The 25,624-nt window shown below is 36.3% G+C and overlaps 1 protein-coding gene across 1 annotated transcript in view; it reads left to right on the plus strand.

Moving 5' to 3' along the window:
- The window catches only part of LOC149552699 (phosphatidylglycerol/phosphatidylinositol transfer protein-like), a 99,286-nt gene extending 76,319 nt beyond the window's left edge, over window positions 1-22,967 (plus strand). Inside the window, exon 4 of the mRNA XM_089788260.1 lies at window positions 22,615-22,967. Coding sequence (XP_089644386.1) covers window positions 22,615-22,728 — 114 coding nt within the window. The 3' untranslated portion in view covers window positions 22,729-22,967. The remainder of the gene's footprint in view (window positions 1-22,614) is intronic.
- The last annotated feature ends 2,657 nt before the right edge of the window (window positions 22,968-25,624 follow it).

Raw genomic sequence — 25,624 nt, forward strand, 5'->3', positions numbered from 1 at the left:
CCACCCGGTCCCACTTTTCTGAAAATGCCCAAGGAACGTTTCAAAAACTTGGGGACTTTGGGAATTTTTTTTGGGGATGTCCGTACGTCCCAAGGACGGTTTGGGGCTCTTTGGGGACGCCTTGGAAGTCCTAGGGACAGATCGACGTCCCCGAATTCATAGACAATATTAGCACTCATAAAATATTTGTTCTTTTATAAAATATTTTCTTTTTAATTTTAAAGTAGGCTCCTTCCAAGTTCACCCTAACATGCTTATTACTATTTGGTAGTTAATTCCTGCTATTTTGGACCCTTTGATTAGTATTTGGTTCCTGCTATTTTGGACCTTTTGATTAGTATTTGACAACATTATGTTAAGAATCATGGAATTAATATTGCTGTTACAGTCACGCTACACACTCAGAATTATATAGCAGACTGTTTGCGAAGTGCTGGGTTATTGTTCTTGTTGCTGTTGAAAATCAATTCTAAATTATGTTCTTGGGTATATTTCAAATTTTTGTGTTTTGAGCATTGAGTTAGATTTTTTAAATGTTGTATGTTAAAGTTCTATGATGTTTAAATGGCATGGTTTATAACTTTATCCATGTCTTCGTATGAATGTAATGTATATATGCAAATTTGATAAATCCCCTATATATTTAATATTTTCCCTATATTTATATAGCTGTCCCCGTTTGCTCCCCCCGTCCCCAAAATTGGCCAAAAAGTTTGTCGTCCCAAAAACCCATCCTGCCATCCCCTGCCGTCCCCGTCCCGGAAACTCGGGGGAACATAGTTTTTAACACATTTGGAGTATCCACTTTTATTCCATCATTATACCTTGTGCTGTTTACAACACCATCATATCCAATTTCTATCATAACATATTATATAGAATAGAATACTAGACCTTATTATATAATCCCCTGCATTTCTACTCATCTTGCAAGAACCTTCAGCAATATAAGCCAGGGATGGATTCAGCAAGTTTGTACTCGTGGTTTAAATTCAGAGTTAGAACAGTCAGAAAAATGGTCACGCTTTTCAGTTCTATCTTAAAGTCATGTTTCTGAAAACGGTTGGCTGAGGCTGAGCAGTTCAATTTCCTAGCACTGAGCCATCCTGGCTTCTCATTTGGACTAACTTACCATGTTTCCTATGACAGAAATTAATTCTTTTTCCTTTATTGCTTACCCTATTTTACATTTTTATTTTTCTGTTTTCAAACATACTTCTCTGACAAAACAGTTAATTTTTTTTAACAAAGTCTTGCTCTAGGCATCTTTCTTCTGTTCACCACTTCCTTTCTAGATTCATCAACTGCTCTTGACAGTATCATGCGTTAATAATATTACTTTTAGAAAGAACAGACCTAAACATTATTAAGTGTCGCACCTAGATAATTATGCCCATTATGCACTGAATGCTCAAACACATTTTGTTTGTGTGCAAGATACACTGATATCTATAAGCTTAATTCTTAATTGACGCACACAATAAATCTACCTTTCTTACACCTACTTCTGGTTCAAGGCAAGGTAAAAAAACATTAATTTTCATTACTGTTACTCTGCAGCAGAAAACGAGTCTGATCTCTTATCAAGACCTCCAACTAACAAAACATGTCATCTTTATACTAATTTAGGTTTTCTCTCTTCTTTTTTTTCCTTTCTAGCAAGTGCACATTTAATAGTGCATCTTCGCTACTTGGAAAGAATGGCATATAATGGTACTTGCCTGAGTAACAAATATTCCACCCCTGGAAGAAAAAAAGATTATCCACGCAAACAGTACAAGCAGCGTCTTGAAGTTTCCTTCCTACTCTACAACTATTAACAATAAAACTTTTGAATGTTTACTAGAAAGAGTGTGCCGACAGTGTAGAGGCTCTGTATGCTGACTCGAGCAAATTCCTTCACTGTCATGTAAGATGGATTGGGTATTGAAATTAAATATGCTTATCCTGACAATAGCTTCAGTACTGCAATTCGCTGCCTATTTCCTTCAAACCAGCCAGAGGACAAAGAAAAGGTGAACTTCAACATTCTCGAACCCCTTGATATTCCTCCCCATTGCTCCAATGTTGGCCATGCAAAACTCTACGTTGTTGGATGGTGTGAGGTGGCCCTGGAGTTCTGCCATTAACCCACTGTGCTACAGAAACTACTACGCATATCTTCCCCGACATCGGAAAAACAAATTAATCTCAAAAATAATTAAATTCAAATGGCAACCTTGTATATTACTGGACTCCTTGCTGAAGAGAAGGATTTGAATGACACGTTTGAGAATTGGGAGGAAGCCTAAGTTCAATACAAATTCGATAAAAGAGAATATATTTAATATTTATTAAAGGATCATACCATAAGCATCGATAAGAAATCAATATTAAGAATTTAATTAATTCATTTTTGTTTTTAAATTATAATTTTGTTTTAACAATAAAATATAGTGTGACTTAAGAAAGGTGCAATATGAAGGGTGGTAAAGGAAGAAAGGCTCTGATAAAAGAGTTTCAAGTTCACCTAGGAAGAGGAAGCCATAATTCGTCGCTCCTAGGACCTAATGACCTTGGCCACCTAGGTGCACTAACTTTATGATGTCAAATCTTACCAACCCTTGAATTTGTCTTCAGACACAACTGTTCAGCATCCCCCTTTCTTGGTCATACCATTTCCACTTCATAATTGGCCATGATACTATTGCGTCCAATTCCAGAACAAGTAGTTAGACCAATCAAAATTAAACAAAACATTAATAACTTCGGCATATCTCAAAATTTACTTCTACTGAATAAGATTGATTTCAACATTTATTACATCATTAGGTCATTCAATTTCATAGATAATAAGAAATAATCAATTTTACCTTCTAGAATATCATTTAATGAAACATTGAAAATTCTCTGTTTCTATCTGAAACCATTTGGGCACATAATAAAACTATTCTTGTACTTAAAAACCATCTAGGGCATAATACAAACAAAACCATTAGTTTGCATTTACAGTACTACTTAGGGCATCAAGACCATTGTTTAAGCAAATGCAAAACCACTTAGGGCATCAATAATATGCAGAAAGAAATATAAAAGATCAAGAAAAAGGGGCATGACAAGTTTGATCCGAAAAACCGAGCTTTTCCATGTACCTGACCAGCTAAAAGATGACAGAGAGCACTCTCAGTCATGCTTCAACAAGAATAGGCCACTTCCGCTTGCGAAGTGGTCAGAACTAGCTTGCTGATTTAACCACTTTGATGCGGCTAGTTATCAAGTACTCACAATGGTGGGTTGAGTAGCATGTCCATGAGCTGAAGCAAAAGAATATGACTTTCACTTGTAACTTGATGGGTGTAATAGAATCATATTCTTCCAATGAGGGAGCATTCAAAAAAAATGGGCTAATTGAAATTATTAATCTGAGGAAAAGGAAGGGAGCAGTTAATGACTCTACAAGGTCAAAAGGGAAGAAAATTGTGAATGAAGAACCTACTAAAAGAGGCAGAAATCAGGCCCCTCCCATTCCGCTACATCTATGAATTTGGATTATATTGATTCTTGCAGAAGGATCACTAGCCAAGGTAAGGATTCCCTCTCCAATCCATGGGGAGAATATTGAATCAATTTAGTAGGAGGATCAAGAGCCCTCCATCTCTTTCAAACACGGAGATCATTGAGTTGGAGAGTGAGATGGATATCTTGGATGAGGAATTTCAAGAGGGAATGATTTCCGCTCTTAGAGAAAGAATTTCCATATGAAGAAAGTAATTAGGAAGAAGAGGGTATTGAGCAATCCCCAGTTCATGATTGGTTAAAAGAAAGAATGAAGATGAAAGCACCTATGAAAGTTCAGGAAGAAGATGACACAACCGATTCTTTGGCTAGATTAGAGAAGGTGGCATTAAGGAAGACAACCAAGAGGTTTTCCACAGTTCAGAGGGATAAAACGAGCTGCCGGTTGGTTCAGACTGCTATGTTGAAAGTTGGTAAGGCAAAAGAGGATGGTAGTCAGGAGTATGAAATTATGACTATCAGCATTGGTCTGACCACAAAGAGTCAAGAGGTTGCAGACTTGAACAATTCAGCCACTTTCATCAAGATGTGACTGGTAAAGAAGATAGGGAAGAAAAGAGAATACAAGAAAGAAATTGAGTGCCTGGAGAAGTATGTTCAGCACTGACCTCTTGATCAGATGAGGCAGTAGCTCCACTTCTTAATATCTTATAAGAGGCAATTAGAGATTTTGAGGATGGAAAGGTAACGACTAAGAGAAGCTAAGAAATGGATGGTAGACAACAATAAAGAAATTGCCACATTTGAGGAAAAGTTGATGTTGACATATGGGCAGACTTTTGCTTTGCTCTTCAAAATTATAAACATGGGAAGATCTCCATGATATTTAAAGATACAGTAATCCTGTGCCTAAGGGTGTGGAAAGGAGTTCTTACACAAGAATTGATTGTTGGGCAAGTGATAGCAGCAAGGGTTGCATGTGATTTCAACACATGGTACTGGGCATTAGTTACATGAAGTGAGGTCTTGGAAAAAGTGAAGGTTAATAGTATCAAAGTTGAGGAGCAGATTGGAGAGATTTAGATCAAGATTTTCCTTATAGCCATTGACATACTTGCAAAAGAGTCTATTTGAGAAAATGATTTGCATGTGGAAAACTCAATGCTCAGAAATTGAGAGAATTTCTTGGCCATCACCAGATCAGTCCTAAGACAGAATTTGACTAAGGCGTTGAATTTCTTGTCCATCAGGGATGCATTTCTAAAACAGATGTTGGAGTGGAAAAATGCTTTTTCCCTGTATGCAGATGACTTGGATGAAATGGAATGCAAGGTGAATATGTTACCACATGCCGCAGTGGAAGAGTTCGTCCCCCTCTTGTCTAGATTCATTGAACATGATGCAGTGCAAAAGAATGAGGATGCACTGTTGTAAAAGATAGCTCCTCACACCACTTGTCTTCCATGTATTTTCTCCCATTGTTATTTTTGGAAACTCTAATTAATGTTGTTATGTTTTAAATCTCGACTGTTGATCTCGGATTGATCTCAACCTTTCATTTATTTCGGAAACTCTATCTCCTTTTCTCTCATTTTCTTGTGTGAAGAGATTTATAAGATTGTTGCTAAGAACTCTGTGAGAATAAAAGCTCATTCACATTTTTCTTTGAATGTTATCGTTTGGTTGCATTGTTTTATGCTTTCTTCAACATAGAATAGATCTGCTTTACGAAGTTGTTAGATGAATGAAATTTTTGATAGTATAGATTGGTGAAACTATTGCGCATATTTTTCATTTGAGCAATTGATTTTTTTTCATTGTGTAAAGTTAGCCTGAGCTTATATTGTGGATACTTTAACTTCCCCTTTGGATTTTTTTGGTTTGATGGTATTATTCAGTATGAATATCCTGAGCACAAACCTAGAAGATTCCACTTACTTTATGTAGTTGTCCTTCTTGTGGTGAAGCTAAGTGTTGTTGTTGGTTTTTGCCAGGTCTTTACTGTCTCTCGGTTTCTTAGGAATAACTTATAACTTCTAAAACCCCTCTCCCCTCTTTATCTTTTTTGAGGTTCAAAATTTTAAAAATGCCCCAAAAGAATGAAACTTATTGTCAAATCCGTCTAAATTCTAGCTTGTGAATCATATCAGTTGAGGGTAAGTCCCCTTACATATTTCAGTAAACATCACCAAGGAAGTTATCCAACAAAGTCACTTGTTCAGACATATAAACTTGAGACTCACTGTGTGATCTTCATGCAATCTTAGTGTAACATACTATTTTTTCCCATTTCTAAATAAACAATAAATTATAAACAAGATAAACAATATCGTTCATATTCACATGAACTTAGATACAACAACTACTCTACATTTTCAAATGAAAGGGATCAACGGTTATAACAAATTAACCATAGTAACATGGGGACGCGTCCCCCTCGTTTTTGCCCCACGCATTGGGGACTTGGATGCACTGGGGACTTGGGGACTTTGTTCTTCCATCCCTTGTAGTGCCACGAGATTCCACCACCTCTGTTGAGGATGGGGGGACGTCCCGGTGTCAACTATTTGCTGATTTGACTATTTATGTTCAATGTTTGATGTTCCAATTCAATGCAATGTTCAAGTATTTGCTCTTTTACATCTTTATATCTTATATTGCAATACATTTTTCCATAATTAGCATTTTAAGTACTATATGTATAATATATACAACCCCCTTGGTCTCCCCACCATCCCCCTATCATCCCCAAATTAAGGCCCCTCTGTTCCCCTGTCCCGGAAACTTGTCTATTTTTCATTTGAACAATTGATTTTTTTTCATTGTGTAAAGTTAACTTGAGCTTATATTGTGGATACTTTAACTTCTCCTTTGGATATTTTTCTTGTTTGATGGTATTATTCAATATGAATATCCTGAGCACAAACCTAGAAGATTCCACTTACTTTACGTAGTTGTCCTTCGTGTGGTGAAGCTAAGTGTTGTTGTTGGTTTTGCTAGGTCTTTATTGTCTCTTGGTTTCTTAGGAATAACTTAGAACTTCTAAACCCCTTCTCCCCTCTTTATCCTTTTTGAGGGTCAAAATTTTAAAAATGCCCCAAAAGAATGAAACTTATTGTCAAATCCGTCTAAATTCTAGCTTGTGAATCATATCAGTTGAGGGTAAGTCCCCTTACATATTTCAGTAAACATCAGCAAGGAAGCTATCCAACACAAAGTCACTTGTTCAGACATATAAACCTGGGATTCACTGTATGATCTTCATGCAATCTTAGTGTAACATATTATTTTTTCCCATTTCTAAATAAACAATTAATTATAAACAAGATAAACAATATTATTCATATTCACATGAACTTAGATATAACAACTACTCTACGTATTCAAATGAAAGGGATCAACAGTTATAATAAATTAACCATAGTAACATGGGGACACGTCCCCTCTGTTTTTGCCTCATGCATCAGGGACTTGGACACATTGGGGAGTTCGGGACTCCATTCTTTCATCCCTAGCAGTACCACCCGACTCCACCACCTCTGTCGAGGATGGGGGGATGTCCCGATGTTAACTATTTGCTGACTTGACTATTTATGTTGAACGTTTGATGTTCCAATTCAATGCAATGTTCAAGTATTTACTCTTTTACATCTTTATATCTTATATTGGAATAAGTTTTTTCATAACTAGCATTTTAAGTACCATATGTATAATATATACAACCCCCTCGGTCCCCACACCGTCCCCCTACTGTCCCCAAATTGAGGCCCCTTTGCCCCCCTGTTCTGGAAACTTGTCCCCCCGTTCCCCCGTCCCTCATGGTGGTGTAACTATGAAATTAATTGAATCCCAGTCCGTTGAAAGAGAGTAACCGATTTAACAATAGTAACCAACTAACATTTATTCAGCTGAAAGAATAAATACATAAATGTAATGTACCCATTAAAAAGAAGATAACTTGAATGCAGATCATATCTCTGTCTTGTGCAAGTCCTGGCATTTGGTGGAAAGGAGAAGCATTTTCAGGAGCTTAACCTCCCAACCGCAAACCTTTAAGTATCCCCACACAATCTCAATCGAGAGTGTAATATCCCTTTTTGGGGACATTAGAAAATTACTAGCCAAACTTATAAAAGCATTAAAAGTGACTTTGGAGTTAAATTAAAACTATTTAAAAAGTCTCTTTTAATTAAAAAGGGGAAAAGGTGACAAAGAGAATATAAGACGAAAGACATGGGAATTTGAAGAGTCACCATTGAGTGTTAAAAGAAGGTCTCATTCATTTCGGGCATGCTTGGTTTATGTTTTAGAGTTCAGTTTCTCTCTTAGAGAGTTATTTGGAAAGCTTCAACTTTCATCCAGCCTGAGGACGAAAACCTCCATTCCGGTAGACAATGAATGCAACCCCATTTTCCATGGAGACGTCACACCGGGTGTCTCACGTGTGCTTACAAGTTCTTTCCTATATTTCCAATCTGACTGTATTTTTGTATTTATGATTGGACTTGATATTTGGTTATTGTATTGATGATGTATGATACAATAATGTATTCTGAGGCATTTTATGAGAATATACTAGTTTATATTGCATCATTCATCTGTTTATGTTTTGAAAATTATTTTGAGATAAAATTGGGCAAATATCCATTGGGGATATTACAGAAAGGACCTCCCTACCTGGGATTAGGCATGGGACATCCTTGTCTTTCCATTGAGCGTCCTAGTGTTAGAGTGTCGGCTAGGAAGCTAGCTAGGCTATAGAGTCCTTCCTATCAACTCATCTATCCAACTGCTAGCATCCTCGACCTCTAGTGATCATAGTAGCAAGCATGCCACTAAACCTACCCTGGCTAGGGATTTAAATGGACACTATGTGCCCAATTACCCACCACTCAACTTAACAACAAGATTTGTACCACTTGATCACCATGAGCTGATTTAGTCTATAATATTTGCTTAAGTTCATTAACTATTTATTATATTTCTGATTACATCCTCATATCTTGCACGTATAACTCATTGTTCATTTACTATCAGCCTACACTCTTCATGTTGACTTTGTTGGTCATCTTTGATGAATCTCAGTATGGTTGTCTATATCCTTGAACAATCTCTATTATCTTTATTACAGTCAATTACTTCTGCCCAACCTATGTTGGCATTATGATTATTTTTGTCATTAGTGACAACACTTACTCAATTCTGAATGCTTACCGAGCATCTAGTGGTTACCTTGTAAACTTAGCAATTATGCAGTTTACACCGAGCATTCCTAAAGCTACCGAGTAAATACAGGCAATGTGAAGTCTAGCAGTGTCTATCGAGTTTCTCAATATCTACCGTGCTTCACAGTGTCTACCAAGCAGATAGTTTGTGCCATGAAGATTTAGTGTAAACCGAGTGTTGAAAGATTCAGTGTTTACCGAGTGAAGCAAGGTAAACTCAATGTGTAGTATCTACCGGGTGACACTACATCTACCGAGTCACCAGTGGTTACCGAGTTTAGAATGGTATCGAGTGATTAGTATGGACCGAGCCTACACTTCTACCGAGTGCATGATGATGCCGAGTAATGCAGTGAATGCCGTGTATCAGAAGGTCACCGAGTCAGTTCAGTGAACCCGAGTTATTTACTATTTGGTCGACTCTATAATGTATTTGTTAACTTGTGTTTTGGCCGACCTTGTAATTTTGTAAGTTTGAAAGGTATATATGTAAGATGTATTGTAAGATATCAAACAATGAGAAAGGAATAGCGAAGGAATGAAAAGTATATGCGAAAGATTATCAACAGTAGTTCAAGGAACACAGCAAGGTCAATTCAGAGGGTGAAAAGTTATATCCATCACATGAGGTGATGAGTGCATAAAGGATCTTATCAGCAATCAGTTGTAAGCAGATCCATTGCTTCATCTTAACAGGTGAATTAGTTTTTCTAAATCCTCTAACAAGGTAGACTTAACAGTCTTTGTACAAATCTCCTAACAAAGTGCATACTTTATTGTATGTTTGCAAATCCTCTAACAAGGTGGACCTAGCAGTCCTTTGTGCTCCTAACAAGGCAGATCACCAGAAGTGGTCAATGTAAGCCTTAATAGGCCAACTTTATACTGCAGTATTGAAGTTTTGTGGGTATTATCCCCACCCCAGTTTTACTTTCTATTTGGAAGGTTTCTGGGTCACCAAAATATTGTGTTCTTTTGTGCAATGAATGTTTTATGTTTCAAAATTAATGCATGCAGTAGCATAGATGGATGTGTGGTAAATTAATAAAAAGTTTTAAGGTTACTGATTCACCCCTCCCCTCTCAGTAACCTGTCATATCTTGAATATTTCCAACAATTGGTATTAGAGCTTTGTGGTTCTTAGGATAAAAGTTTGGCAGCTTGAGCAAAGATCTAAAAGACAAATGGAGATATTCAAACTCGACAAGGCAATTGAAAATGAAAAGCTAGATCTAGAAATGGCCATGGCTCAACTCAAAGTAGCAAAGGAGCATCTTTCCCAATCCCTGAAAAGAATGAATTGACTTGCAAGACATATGAATGACCATCAGTATGTTGAAGAAAAGATTGAAGACCTTTTACCATCAAGTAGCTCAAATGAAGCTAATGAGGCAATCAAGGAACTCTTAGCAAAGAATGGCTCTTTGTAGGAAGAAGTAAGAAAACTTAAAAGAGAACAAGAAATCCAATCAATCAGGCTATGTGAAATTTTCGAACAAAGAAATAAGGCAAATGAAGACTTGGAGGCAAGAAGTAATCAAACCAATCAGCATGAAGACCTCATTGATCAAATCTCTAGAGCAAATGAAGAAATTAGGATTCTCAAAGCACAGAAGGAAAGAATAAGAAGTGATCTAAATTGTGAAAGGGAAATTAATGAAAGAATATTGAGAGAACTGAGATGTGAAAAGCAAATTGTTGAAAAATTAAAGAGTGACCTAACTACTGAAAAACAAATCAATGAAAGAATGATGAAGTCACAAGAAGACATGAATCAACTGATTCAGCAAAATGAGCAGAATCTTCATAAGCAAAAAGATAAAGCAGGACTTGGATACAATGAAGAACAAGGTGAATCTTCCAAGCAAGGTGCAAAAAGGAATCTAAAACCCTCATGCAATCATTGTGGGAAAATTGGTCATACATCAAACAAATGCTGGAGCAATGGAAAAGGAAAATTCAATGGAAAGTGCTATAACTGTAATCAGCATGGTCACAAAGCCAATGAATGCAAGGAAAAACCAAAATTTGAAGGAAATTGTCACAAATGCAAGAAGCATGGTCACAAGGCATCTCAATGCAAATCCAAATCATTCAATCCAGCTAAACAACTTATAAAGGCAATATTTGGATGGGACTACAATATCTGGTGCAGATGTCATTATTGTGGAGAATATGGACACATTGGTATAAATTGTGCAAGGCATCACCTAAGGAAGCAGGACCCTACTATAAGATGTTACACATGCACTGAACTCGGTCATATAGCTAAAAACGACATGAATATAGGTAAGATCGAAGATGAAAAGAAAGCAAGGGCTAACAACATAAGGAAACAAATGAAGCAGCAATGGATTCCTAAAGCCACAGAAGATACAAGCTTAAATCATGGAAGTGAAGTCACTCAAGAAGTGGGTGACTCCATCCTCTCAAACTAAATTCCTAAAGAAAGAGTTGGACCTATACTCAACAAGAAAATCATAAGTAGTTCCAAGAAATATGAGGAATGAAAATGATCCAATTAGTATTGCAGATACACCAGGATCACAGAAAGGTTATCTTTCACCGATTGCATCAGACTCTACTGAGGAAAGTGGTTAAAGACCTTATCGAGTGAGGTCGGGAATAAAGAAAATTTGGTTCATCTACCGAGTTGATACTCTTGCCGAGTTAGGTCAGTAGATGACAGTCTGTCACACACTACAACAATATGGTACCTAGCATTAATGGCGAAATTTTCATCAAAATGGGCAAAATTCAACTTCATTTTTCATCGTATCCTCAAAGCAAAGAGATTTCCAAGTGCATTCAAGCAACTTCAAGCAATTTTGAGCGAATTTGCAGTTAGGGAATTTGTTCGAAGATTTCCATCACTTATCGAGCAGCAATGGCATCCGGAAGCACAAGCACCAGCAAGGCGAAAAGGGGATCAGAAATGTTAGTCAAGGGTGTAGAATGGAAAGCTCCAAATTTCAAGTTAGTTCCTATAGTGGCAGAGGCACTCGACCCTAATGGCGCACAGTCACAAATTCCACCAAAGGTACTTCTGATCAACAATATCTGAACTCATTTTAAATGTTCAATTCAAGAGATAGGAACCCTAGAAATGGATAGTGCTTTAGAAGAAATGCGTGTTGATGGCTCACTGAAACCCGAGCATAAGCATTTGGAAACAAAAGGGTTGACTCACATATCTCATTTGCCAAGAAGCTTTCAGATAAAATGGATTAGGTATATTCTTAGCCATGTTCACAATGGTCAGTTATGGTTGGAGCAGCCCATATTGATTACCAAGAAGATGATTCACAAGATTACTGGCCTTCCCATACTCAGCAAAGCTAAATCCACCAAAACCCTAGGTCGGGATGAACTCTAGAAGAAAACCCTAGCTGAGTGGGACGGTAGAGGCTTAAAGATTAGCATTGTTACTGACGTAGAGCTGAGATTTGGAATTCTTGTAATTGCTCAGAAGATTTACAGTTCCAGTCATTTGAACAGTATGCCATGTGAGGCCGTAGACCCAGCATTTAAAGTTGTGAAGAAGAATTTGTAATATGACTTGTCTGAGCTGTTGCTAAGGCAACTAAACAAAAACATGGATAGCATCAGGTCATCAAAGAATAATCCTTGTAAATTTGGTTCTTTGTTAACATGTCTCTTCTTTTATGTGCAAAAATTCTTTCCATCCAAAGGTTTTGTCGTATGGAGAAAGGATGTTCCCATTTTATATCAAATAAATGAGTTTATAGCAGAAATGGGTGTAAACTTTGACAGTATAATGGATAACTATTTTGAAGACTTCAAGGAAAGGATGAGCAACAGTTTCAGGATTCCTCCTAAACTTGTTGAGGATTACAAAGATGATGTATGTTTCATGGTAGACTGAGACAGAGTATACATTCAGGCAGTCAGGCCCCGAGTTGCATGGGTAAAACCCCTACCTTATGAGGTGAATATTGATGAAACCAAGGATATCATTGAAGCACTGGTAAATGAGCCTGTAGATCCCAAGCAACCAATTTTTGGTACTTATGATGAGGCAAAAGCCAGAATTGAATTAGAGATTAAACTTCCCCAAGCAATCAGCAAAGGTAAAAGAAAGGTTGCTAAGATGAAAACTGTTACTGAACCTTTAACGATTACCGAGGGAAAAGGAGAGGACGAAGAAGAGGATCAAGATCCAGGCAATAAAGAGCAAGAATCAAAAAAAGAGGCAGAGCCGGCAAAGAAGAAAGGAAGGTTCATTATTACTAAACCCCCAAAGGCCTCCACAGCTGTTTTCACCAGGAGAGGCAAAGGTAAAAATAAAGATGAAGTAGTATTTAACAAGCCCCAACTTACCTTCCAAGAAAGGTTGAAACAGATGGAAGAGGGAGCTGGCATCACTAACTTCAAAGCTTTAAAATTTGAAACTAGAACTGATGCAGATTGAGGAGCTAGTACTTACCAAAATGGGAAAATGGAAGTATTCCCCAAACCAGATTGCTCCTCAGATTTCAAAAGAATTATTGGTAAGACTGCAACCGAGGTGGGAGTCAACCACACAAACAGCAAAGGACATCTATGAATAGTCCTTGAAGAATCTTTTACCAAATCTCACTGAGGCAGAAATAAAGGCAGCCATGAAGAACAGTGAAGGTAAAATGATGATTAGATTTCACATATGTTTGATTCTAATTAAGGACATTGAGCATGTTGTAAAAGATGCAACAAACATGTGGAAGAATATCTATCATCTACATAAGCCCAGTGATGATCCAGTTGTGATCAAGGATGATGATGGTGACAGTGATGATGAAGAAGATGACAGCGCTCCAAGTGCTACTGTTGATATTGGAGATTATCATGCACCAAGGTTTGATGATGAAGAGAAAGGGGAAGAAGCTGAAGAGGAAGACAAGAAGGAAAAGGATGAAGAAGATGATCCAATGAAGATTGTGGCACAAGTCATTGCTTCCCTTCCTAACTCTCCACCTAAGACGGCAACATCATCAGGGTTGGAGACAACTTCAAAAGGATTGATTGCATCTACATCAGAAATATCATCTACTCCTGCTACCCCACAGCTCCAAGCATCTTCTATGGAAGTATCAATTACTTCATCTACCGAGCTGCAGCTCTCTTCATCAGCACCCGAGCAATCAGTCACAACATCATCAACTATGTCAACCTCCTCTGCTCCATGTACAGTAAGTTCAACAACTCATTCTACAATTTTGTCTACCATTGTTAGAACTTCAATTGTAAATATTCCAGCCTATACATTACCTATTTGTACATCATTTTTGGGAAGCACACCAATTTTGGATGCAATCGGTACTTCTCTCAGTCTTCCTCTAGTTGGACCAATTCAAGTTTTTTTTGCTAGTCCATCTATATCAACTATTGTTTCTGTTTCCAAATCCAAGGAAGTAAGCACTGAAGTAAAACCTAAGACTCCTCTAAAACTCCTGCTTGCTGGGAAGCAAATTGATGAAGATATAGACTTGGATAAAGAAATTATTATTCCCAAAGATAGATTTGGACACTGCCTCAGCCAACGAAATGAGAATGGTTAGTCAGCTTTTAGAGCAAAAGGCAAGGCAAAAGCAACTAAGAGAAGAAAGGGACAAAGAATACACTATAATCGAGAATGCTAAAAACATAATCACTGAAGCTATTGGTGTTGATGTTGATCCATCTCAACACATTTTGTTACAATTAGAAGAGGCTGTAAATAAGTTCAATGAGGACACCTCTGGGAAAGAGAAGCTCATTGAAAAGGTAGAGAAGAAATTTGACAATAAGGTGCTTGAGCACATTGCTCAGCACATTGCAATAAAGCAGGTAGAATTATCCTTAATTTTGAGCAACCTTGAGCACGCTTTTACAAATGTAACATCACTTTTTGGCAAGCTCTGTGATGTTACCGAGTACACCAAAGAGGTCAAAGAAAAATTAAATAAGATAGATGTGGAAATGAAGACTAGTGCTCAAAAGTTGCAGCTTGACCATAGTTCAAGCTCATCTCATCACATGAAGGTGAAATTTTTGTCAGAAATGCAGGTAGAATTACTTAGAGAAGAAACCAGAATCAGGTCTACACTAATTGCCATTTAGAATATGATTCTTCCAGTCATGGACCAAATGTAGAAACATATTGCCTATTCAAAAACATTGATTCAAACAGCAATTTTTCTATAGCAGATCACATGATTGAACTTTCTGCAGAAGTTCAAGTGGCTCTCTCCACCAGCAAAATTTTGCAAGATAATTGGGATAAGACATTGTCTCTTATTCTCAAGGTACACTCCGAATTTCTCTCACATTTTGGTGTCTCTATTTAAATTTATTGTATATATTCTTTGACATTATTGTCAAAAAGGGGGAGTATGAGTTGTACAAGAAGAGAGAGCAAAAGGAGTAAGAGAGACATTGTACAGATAAAAGCTATGCGTGCCATATGTATGGGGGAGATATGTAAGATATGTATATAGCAGATTTACAAAGATCAATTTTGGTAAATCAGAATGTCAGTCAACATAAGTTTTGGTTCATAACTGTTTTTGTCACTAATGCCAAAGGGGGAGATTGTTGGCATTATGATTATTTTTGTCATTAGTGACAACACTTAATTCTGAATGCTTACCGAGCATCCAGTGGTTACCTTGTAAACTTAGCAGTTATGCAGTTTACACCGAGCATTCTTGAAGCTACCAGGTAAATATAGGCAATGTGAAGTCTAGCAGTGTCTACCGACTTTCTCAGTATCTATCATGCTTCACAGTGTCTACCAAGAAAATAGTTTGTGCCATGAAGATTCAGTGTAAACCGAGTGTTGAAAGATTCAGTGTTTACCGAGTGAAGCAAGGTAAACTCAGTGTGCAATATCTACCGAGTGACACTACATCTACCGAGTCACTAGTGGTTATCGAGTTCAGAATGGTATCAAGTGATTAGTATGGATCGAGCCTTCACTTCTACCAAGTGCATGACGATGTCAAGTAATGCAGTGGACGCCGTGTATTAGAAGGTCACCGAGTCAGTTCAGTGAACCCGAGTTATTTATTGTTGGGCCGACTCTGTAATGTATTTGTTTACTTGTGTTTTGGCCGACCTTGTAATTTTGTAAGTTTGAAAGGTATATATGTAAGATGTATTGTAAGATATCAAACAATGAGAAAGGAATAGCGAAGGAATGAAAAGTATATGCGAAAGATTATCAACAGCAATTCAAGGAACACAACAAGGTCAATTCAGAGGGTGAAAAGTTATATCCATCACATGAGGTGATCAATGCATAAAGGATCTTATTAGCAATCAGTTGTAAGCAGATCCACTGCTTCATCTTAACAGGTGAATCAGTTTTTCTAAATCCTCTAACAAGGTAGACTTAACAGTCTTTGTACAAATCTCTTAACAAAGTGCATACTTTATTGTATGTTTGCAAATCCTCTAACAAGGTGGACCTAGCAGTCCTTTGTGCTCCTAATAGGGCAGATCACCAGAAGTGGTCAATGTAAGCCTTTACAAGCCAACTTTATACCGTAGTATTGAAGTTTTGTGGGTATCATCCCCACTCCAGTTTTACTTTCTATTTGGAAGGTTTCTGGGTTACCAAAATATTGTGTTCTTTTGTGTAATGAATGTTTTATGTTTCAGAATTAATGCATGCAGTAGCATAGATGGATGTGTGGTAAATTAATAAAAAGTTTTAAGGTTACTGATTCACCCCTCCCCTCTCAATAACCTATCATATCTTGAATATGTCCAACAACCTAGGCTTATAGCAGATATTTACATAATGATTTCATGTTATTTCTTCTCAGTTTCCTTAACTCATTGAGAGTGCCTTCTCTTATCTCAAAAGCATATTCAAGATGCCCTTGTATAAGTATTGCATTGGGTTGGAGATCCTTACAATTTTAATTTAAGTTCTGGAAGAACAATCATAACAGTATGCAATAGATAACTCGATCCTTATGCGTGTTTTATGCAAATAAACTTATGTAAAGAAGGCATTCAATTCAGAGCTAGTCTGTCTAGTTCTATCTATAAGATCAAAGTTTCTTTTAGAATTCCAATCTAGAATTTTCAAAGCCTTTTAATATAACCAAAAATGGAAAAGAAAAATGTAGAAAGAAAGCATGACCTGATAGAGGTATTATTACCATTAAGTGCTAATGAAAATTGGAATGCCTGGTATGGCTCCTTTCCTATAGATTCTAGCAAACACTAGTACAAATGAATTGTGGTTGAGGAGCAAGCTGATTATGTAAGAAATCACAGGTATAATAAACCCACAACATTGTAGATGCAATCTCAGAAGAGAGCTAATCAGATATGAAATGTTAAGACCAATGTGGAACATGACACTGAATGTGCAGTTTGTAGTAGAGAGCTTATGTAATATGAAAAATACTATTGTAAATAGGGTGCACAACACTGCATGTGCAAATCGCAACAGAGTAATATGAAAATGCTATTGCAAATATGGAGCACGGGACTATGAATGAAGTCTGTAGATGGTAAAAGAAATCGCCGAAAAGCTAGCATATGCGAATGCCCCCACTGATATATAATGAATCACATAAAAGAGATTGTCTTCTTGTTCTCGTGAACATGCTCGGTTACGAGCAAGATAAAGAAAGGTGGCAACGTCATGAGTCATCCCATGAGAACCAAGACATATGACTGATTCAACCATAATAAATAGGCCACCAAAAAAAAATATAAAGGACTAGTGGCACAAAAATAATAAAATGATAACATTGGCTAAAGGTGGAATTGTAAATTCGCTCTCAACATGGTAATATAAATATACCATCTTGTATCCACCTTTACTTGTATATGCCTATACACATATACATATATGTACATAATATTCTAAATATATGTAGTCGTGTATACGTCATATTTTAAGTAAGCGTATACGTTCATGTACATTATATTTGAATTTATGCATATATACGTATATATGTATGTATGTATGTATATGTACAAGTACATGTAGGTACCATGGTATCATTATATTAAGACATGCCAGTCATAATCAGAAGCTCTGAGATCATCCCAAATTATAAAGGTAACAATTTGTTCTTAGCTTGGTTATTTTATTATTTTATTAGGTGCATTGACCTGTTAGCTCATGGTGATCACTTGGTAAACCCTTGCTTGCCTATTGTTTTCCTTTGACCAAGGTGATTTAGGACCCATACTTGTTAGCTCAAGGGTAGGTGGTGCCCTCATGCCCTTTCCTTTTTAGGCAGTGTGTTCCCCCCGTTTGTCGTGTTCCTACAAAAGAAGTTTATCATGATAATAACATATTTCCCAAATCATTTTAATGAAATCAAATACCCATGTCAACTAACCTTTTCCAATCATATGACAATATAATGATTAACCAATATTTTGTATTCCCATGAAATTTTAACGAATAACCAATACTTTAATTTCACATGAAATCATAATGAATGACCTATTTTCACCAATCAACTCAAGTTCGCATGAAGTCTCAATGGCTATATAGATTATTACAATTGGGCAAAATAGGGGATGTAACACTTAGCACACAGTGATTTTTCTTAAGTGAGTAGAGTGTACTTAGATATTTTGTTTTGTGTTCAGTGGATGATAAAACATACATCAACATGATGGAAAAGACTTACAATGCAAAGAAGACCAAAACGTTGTTGATGAATCCCACTAGCAGCTCCGCTCCTTGCTCCAACAAACCTGCACACGTTGGAATAAGGAAAATGGTTGTGGGTTGTGTAGGAGCTTGCCGCAATCAAACCCTCATTTTAGTGTTTCCACCTCCACATTCAATTAGATAGATAATTAGTGATAGATAAGTGAAAACAATAATAGACAGCAATTGAAGATAAATAATAACAAGATTGTGATGAGAATGTTATGATATGTTTAACAAAAATACAAGGTATGAGGGTGCGAGACTCCCCTCCAAGAACCAAAAAAAATGGAAGCTCAATGAAGATAAACATGCTAGACAATGGGGACACGACATTGTGAAGATGGGGAAATTGTATGCAAGCTGTCCTAACAGGAAAATGGTGAAGAAGCCATGTAGAAGACCAAAACCTGTAGCTAGAGAGTAAAAGTGAGCAAAGAAGACAAAAATGAGGCTCAAGGATGGAGTTTTAAAATTGTTGGGTCGAATTTAGGCATTAGTGGGTGGTGGAATCAAGTTTTAGATTGCAAGGATGGCAATTGGTAACACTTCAACGATGCTGTATGTTTCCAGATTTGTAGGATGAGTGTGTGCTGCATGGATGTTTCTGCGGTGTGCACATTTGAGGTCATCTAGATCATGTGGCCGAGATTTATAGCAGGTGGTTGACAATGCAAAATGAAGGGGTGTGAAGGGTGACATGGAATTTAATTTTTTGAGCTAAGGTAGGCACATGGCATATTTGAAAATTACGTGGGGGTGCAAATTCACTACATTACAGTCACCAAGTCAAAGAAATGTTGGAGTTATCTTGTAATCGAGTTGAATAGTTGAAGTCGATAGCAGGAAACAATTGTGCTATAAAAAACCATGCATTGTTTGTGCAGTGTATAGTTGAGCTTTCATATAAGGTGTGCATTGTTTTTCTTAAGGTGTTGTGGTTTTTGGATCTAGTTGTGTGAAGGAATTCGTTTTATAGCGATGATTTTTGGAATGAAGTGTTCTTATAAATTTATGAGGTTAAGGAACTTATTCATGTAATAGATTAAGCGTGTGACTAAGCCGATGTAGTATGGAGTATAATAAGCGACCAAGCAACAGGGTGCACTAAATGCATGCCTTATGTGTGATTTTTGGAGTTGGAAGAGATTGATGGAGCTGGACATATGAAGGAAAGATGGGTGTGGTGATTTGTTTAAGAAGTGTTTTTGGGTGAAGATGGCTATGCTATTTGAAGTTTAGAAGTCTTGAGTTGAGGATGATGTTCAATTTGCATATGTGGTCTTTGAAGGATGCTTGAGTGAGTGATGTATATTGTATCTATAGATGGTCATGGGAAGATCTTGGAAGTTTGATAAGAATTCATATGCTTTAGAGCTTCTGTTATTTGTTTTCTAAGTGCTGAGTATGTTCTGAAAAATTTAGTTATTGAGTTTTGCCGAGTGTGGTCTGGAAAACATATATTAAGATTATTGAAGAAGGTAATTAGAGAGTGAATAAGAAGAAGATTTTATGAACCCATAGGAGGAGTTTGTCATCCATTGAAAAGGGTGTATTATGTGAACGAGTTTTTAATTGTCCATCATGCATTGAAGAAGAAACTTTCAAGATGGTACCTAGTTCTGAATTGAAATTTGGTGCTTCTCAAAGGAGAGATTGGTGTGTCTTGCTTGGTGCTTAGCTGCGGCATTTAATGCTTCTAGTTGGATGGCGTTTGTGAACTAAGGGGATTGGCGTCTCCTATGAGTTGGTGTGTACAAAGTTGTAAGAAGATTTTATAAATGAGCAATATTGTGCCATGGTTTTTCCCATAAGGATTTCCACATAAATATTTTGTTTGTCTCATCTGCATGGTTATTTAACTTGAGTAAATGATGTTATTGTGATTGATAAAGTTCTAAATTGATAATTTGTTGCAATATACTAATCCATCACCCTCCTCTCCCCCTCTCTCCAGTATATTTGTGTGCCCTTGGCCTCACTTTATATATTGTTATTATCATTGTATGAATTTGTAAGACTTGACTCAGATTTTCTGTGATACCTTGAAAAATTTGTGACATGAGTTGAAATAAATCTAGCCAAAGAATGATTCAAACTCAAGTAAAATAACTACGTATTGCAAGAAATTTAATAGTCACATGAAAGGATAAATGAACAAAACACAACATTATTTATGGAAATGAGTGTTATGTGCATCCATTAACACAATGAAGTTACATATTATAGAGTATAAAATGGAAGGTGAGACTGACAATTTAACCTTTGGAAATAGCAAGGTTATCTGAAAATGTATCTAGAGAGAATTAAGAAATAAAATAAACTAATCTTATAGTCATCTGGAACTATCAGAGATAATTTAGAATGCAAGTCTTTTGGGATTAACCTGTGTGCATCATGTTTAGCTCAATTAATTAAAAAACAAAAAGGAATGATAATAAAATAAAAATAACAACTTAAGAAAACAGAAGACTCCAAAATTAATGAAAGAGAACCACAGAATTATATATTAAAATTAATTAAAAGGAAAAGCTAAAATAATTTACAAAATTCAACACAAAAAGCAGATAAATCAAATAAACAAAGAGCCACGCTTGGTTCGAGTGGCAACAAATCAAGAAATTATTCTAGTAGGTGAATTTTGTTGACGTTTCTATTCGATGAACCAAAAGACAGCAAGAAACTACTGAATATTCAAGAAAGTATTCCCTGTAACCTCTAATGGCTAATGTACATAAAGTTTTCTCAAACCTTACATCATGCAGATTATGTTTGCACAACTTTCTCTATAGTAAAAAAAAATACAGGTCTAGTTAACATTATTCAGATTTTGGCAATGCAAGCAATTGATATGTTAGAAGGCCTTTTGAATGCAGTGAAGGTCCATTTCTACCATTAAGTCTGAAGAATACACACACTTATACTGCAAAGGGTGATGAATCAGTTTAAGAATAACTTTTCAGTCTTAAACTTTTAATCAATAAGCAAAACATCCATACAAGTAAGATCTAGCAATTGGCAAACAAGAGGGTTCTAATTTTAACAAAACTTTGTAAGTTACCTTTATTTAATTGAGAACACATCACTTGGAGAGTCAGCTGATTTTCATATTCCAAGTGACGTGTTACAGACTTACACGAGTATGTGGATTATGATGTGTATCGTGACATGTTTCTTTTTAAAATCATTATAGCGAGCTGTGATATTTAAGGTAACTGGAGAAAGCTCACTTTATCCACTTCCTACAACTAATCAGTTGAAAATGGTATTTATCATTACCCTGTCTATCTTTAAGTGGAGTGTTAGGAGAAGATATGTTCAGTTATATGTATCAACTCTAAGAAATTATAAATTCTAGGTGGTATAAAATAAAAAATTGCTTGACAGCAAGTGCAACACTCTTGCTTCTTCACATTTGTCATATATGTGAAATTAATTGGCTGGGAATTAATGCCTAATATTTTTAAAACGGCTTGGATTGAAGTAGCTGTTTAGTAGTCATTATTGGTGGCTTACATGACACTTTGAGTGATCACTAAATCCCCCTTTTGGAGCAAAATAGAATTACAAGCAGAAAAACATGATGAATGACAAAAAGAAAGAAGACTTCTTTGTGGTACGGGCATGCTATAATATGACCTATTTTTCATTTAATATCCTAAAAAATGGCATTAGAGTTTACTGATAATATCCTAGTGACAGTCCAAATTCTAATTCATGATCTATTATTAGGATGCATTTTAATTGGTTTTATTCTGTAGTTTGGTTGTCTTTCCTTTCTTCTTTAGTGTTGATTGGGTTGTTACTTCTCTTTCATGTGTAATGATGGGAAATATCAGTTGTATCCACATTTTAATGTATTTACTTTTTACTGAGCAAAGTAACAGCAGAGTGATTTTTTAGCACTTAAATTTAGACTATTTTAAGTTTTTTATTAATAGATTATGAATATATAATTGTAGATTTAAACTTAGCAGTCCTTAATCCTAATTTGCATGGGTGTGGATAATGCACAGTTAGCATTTGTTTAATGTTCAGTTGGGCATCCTTTCATTGTATATCTATTTTGGTGAGATTTTGACATTTTGATAGAAATTATCTATTCAGATAAAATAATTTGGACTTCAAGGTTTTATGATTGTTAACACTTTATTATGAAAATTTTAACATATTCATTCGACTTGGTATCTGGTATTCTTTGGTGGGTGGTTGGCATCATTACAGGGTAACTATAAACTCAGGATGAAGATGATGGATGCCAACAAAAAGGTTCTGACGTGCATTTACATTGACTTCAGCATTGTGCTTGTTACTGGCAGCGCGATTTCTGAGATCTGAGTTTCAGAAAATTCTCCAGTGCTCAGGAGAACTTTGTTCTGATTACCAATTCCTTGCTAGAAACTTGAGCTTATTTTGAATATCTATAAGTTGTGCGATTGGCTTTTATGTCTGGCCTTTAGTAAAGATGTATGCATATGATTCCAACTCTATTCCATTACCTACATACTTTTCTTTCTGGTACACATGCATGGAGAATATTGAAGTGTTATCAATTGTGCAAGTTATATTTGTTGATATTTTTTTCTTGTATGGTATTGCTTGTATAACTGCAGAGCATGTGATCGTGGTGAATTTTACAGAATATCAAGGATTTTGTTTGAGAATGGAGGTTGATGTTTAAAATACCACAAAATACTTATAACATTATTCCTTTTTTTCTGTTTAACTCTTCTTTGAAGCTCAAACCTGTCAGAAAATATGAGACTTTCATTCAAAGGGAATAAATATATTTCACCAATGTTCCTGAATCCTTATCAAAATATTATGTGTATGTTCTATAGGGAAGAGAATTCAGTAGATCATCATCCTCCAATAGCTTATGCAGGGATGGTGTGCAGTTGTGCCACACCTCCCTGTCGATGTGAGTCTCATGCCACTACAACATACATTCTAGGATGAAACAAAAAACATCAGATCCTCTCTTGAGTAAGGATGCTCATATGCTTAATAATGTATACAAACTGTGTGATCAAATGAGATAACCTCAAGTTCGCTTCTTTATTGTGGACTTCCACACGATTTTAATGATGTGATATGCTAGGTATCACAAAGGGACTTACACTGTTTATTCAATGGGTATCAACTAGTTCAACTTCTTTTAACCAAACAAACTGCAAAGTATGAGGGTTGAGAAAGCTATTCTACTCGTAGAATGTCAGACAATGTTGATGATGCGTTGAGCTTCTAATCAGTCCTTGCTTTGTTGTGTCAACTAGGCATAGGAGGGTGCTATCTTCTAAGGATGCAAGAATGGTTTTCACATTTTCAATACTCATTCAAATACCTTATGAAGGTGCACTCTAAATGAACATTTTTTCAATAGAAGTTGAACACTTCTGATTTAGGCCAGACTAGCCTTGCACTGTTATTTACAATCATCAAATACCAAAAAGCATGGACACTAGCTCCGCCACTACTCATCATTCAATAATATCATCCATTCAACTTCTTCTATATTCAAAATGAAATAAAATGTATATTGAGGAAATGTAGAAACCATGCAATACTCCAAACTTCACAACATTCACAATGAGAACCAGCAATGAAGAAGGAATAATTATGGTAGTATAATATAAACAATTTCAACAAGTCTCTCCATTACAAGTGAGGATTGGGTGTTTATAGAGGAGCCCCAAATACAATGAATGAACATGATTGATTTAAACTCAATGGCCTAAATTAACTTAAAGAAAACCCTAATTAGGGCAGCGGCAGATAACCAGTAAGAATAAGGCATCAACATGTGGGCCATTGGGAAAATTCGAAAGTAGAACCAATAGGAAGACGATTAGTCATCCAACAACACATCCTCAAAAATATCTATGCCTCTTTCTCTTGCAATCTTATTTCAATTCCACTTCCTTATCTGTCGGAATTCGTCATTGTTCTTGGAATTCTTTCTCCTAGATGTGTAGACCTTGTGGTAGCTGAATTCTTCACAGTTTGACCATAATTGATTGAGATTCCTTATCTTTATCTCCATCTTCGGATTCGATTCTCTTGATTTGTGGAACTTATGCATTCTTCTTGCTTGTGAATCTTGTTCTTGATCCTCGTGGAGTATGTTAAACCTCCTTCAAACCTAATTGCTTTGATATCTTCATCCTCATGGGGATACTCTTGATTGAACCCATCCCGTAGAGCAATTAGTTTCTCCATGATGATCATAGACTTGTAAATATTTATGTTCTTAGATGTTTGATGATGGAAATCTTTCTCATTTGTAATCCTTTCCTCCTTGCATAATTTGATCATCCTCATGCGGTGAGGTTTTCCTCCCATTGTTTGGGACATCCTTGATACCTTTATCTGTTAACTCTTTGTCCTAGAATCCTTTAACCTTGATCCCTCGTAGGGACAAATTGGAGCCATTAAAAACTTGTCCTTAAATCGAATAATTATCCTTATGGAAAATTGGTGTGAATAGGGACAACTTAATCTTCCTATAGGATAGTCCTTATTCTTAAAGTAATCAATCAAGCGGAAAGTTGCCTTGCATAGGGGCTCATGATTGTCCTGGTAACCTAGTCCCTGATTTGTGCACCATATTCTCTAAGTGGAAGGCCAACTCGTAAAGGGACTTTGTAATTTACTCAATATTCTTTTAATTGTTCCATCCTTGTCCTCTTTGCTTGTTAGTGTCTCACACAATCATTCGTGCAAAAGAGAAGGCATGAAGTTAATGATCTTGTAAAGAAATCTGATTAGGAAATCAACTTCATACACTTCATCTCTTGATTTTACCACCAATTTGGACTCCATGGCTTAGAAAAACATAGCATTTGAAGGTTGCAAATGAAACTTAGAACCAGATTTGAGAGATTTAAGTTTGAGGACAAGTTTAGAAAGTTAAGTCTGAGGACTTGTCTGTAGACAAGGCAATTCAAGAGCACAAAATAGTCCCCTTTGCTGCCACGAACTTGAAAATATTGGAATCTTGAAGTCATGAAGTTTGAGAACTTTTTCAAGGACCCATGTTTGAAGACACGGTCTGCCAATAGGTACAATCAGACTGTTAGGACATCAAAATCCTGATCAAATTGATTAATTTGTACTTCCAAATGCACAGATCAAACCTGTCCACCAATGCACATACTCTGATTTTTTTGAGGACAGACCTGCAACATATCCAAAAAACATAGAACTTAATGTAACACCTTGCTAAATACCACCC

The sequence above is a fragment of the Cupressus sempervirens genome, chromosome 6, assembly GCF_028749045.1.
Source record: "Cupressus sempervirens isolate cs-2001-9-10 chromosome 6, ASM2874904v1, whole genome shotgun sequence".
NCBI lineage: Eukaryota > Viridiplantae > Streptophyta > Pinopsida > Cupressales > Cupressaceae > Cupressus > Cupressus sempervirens.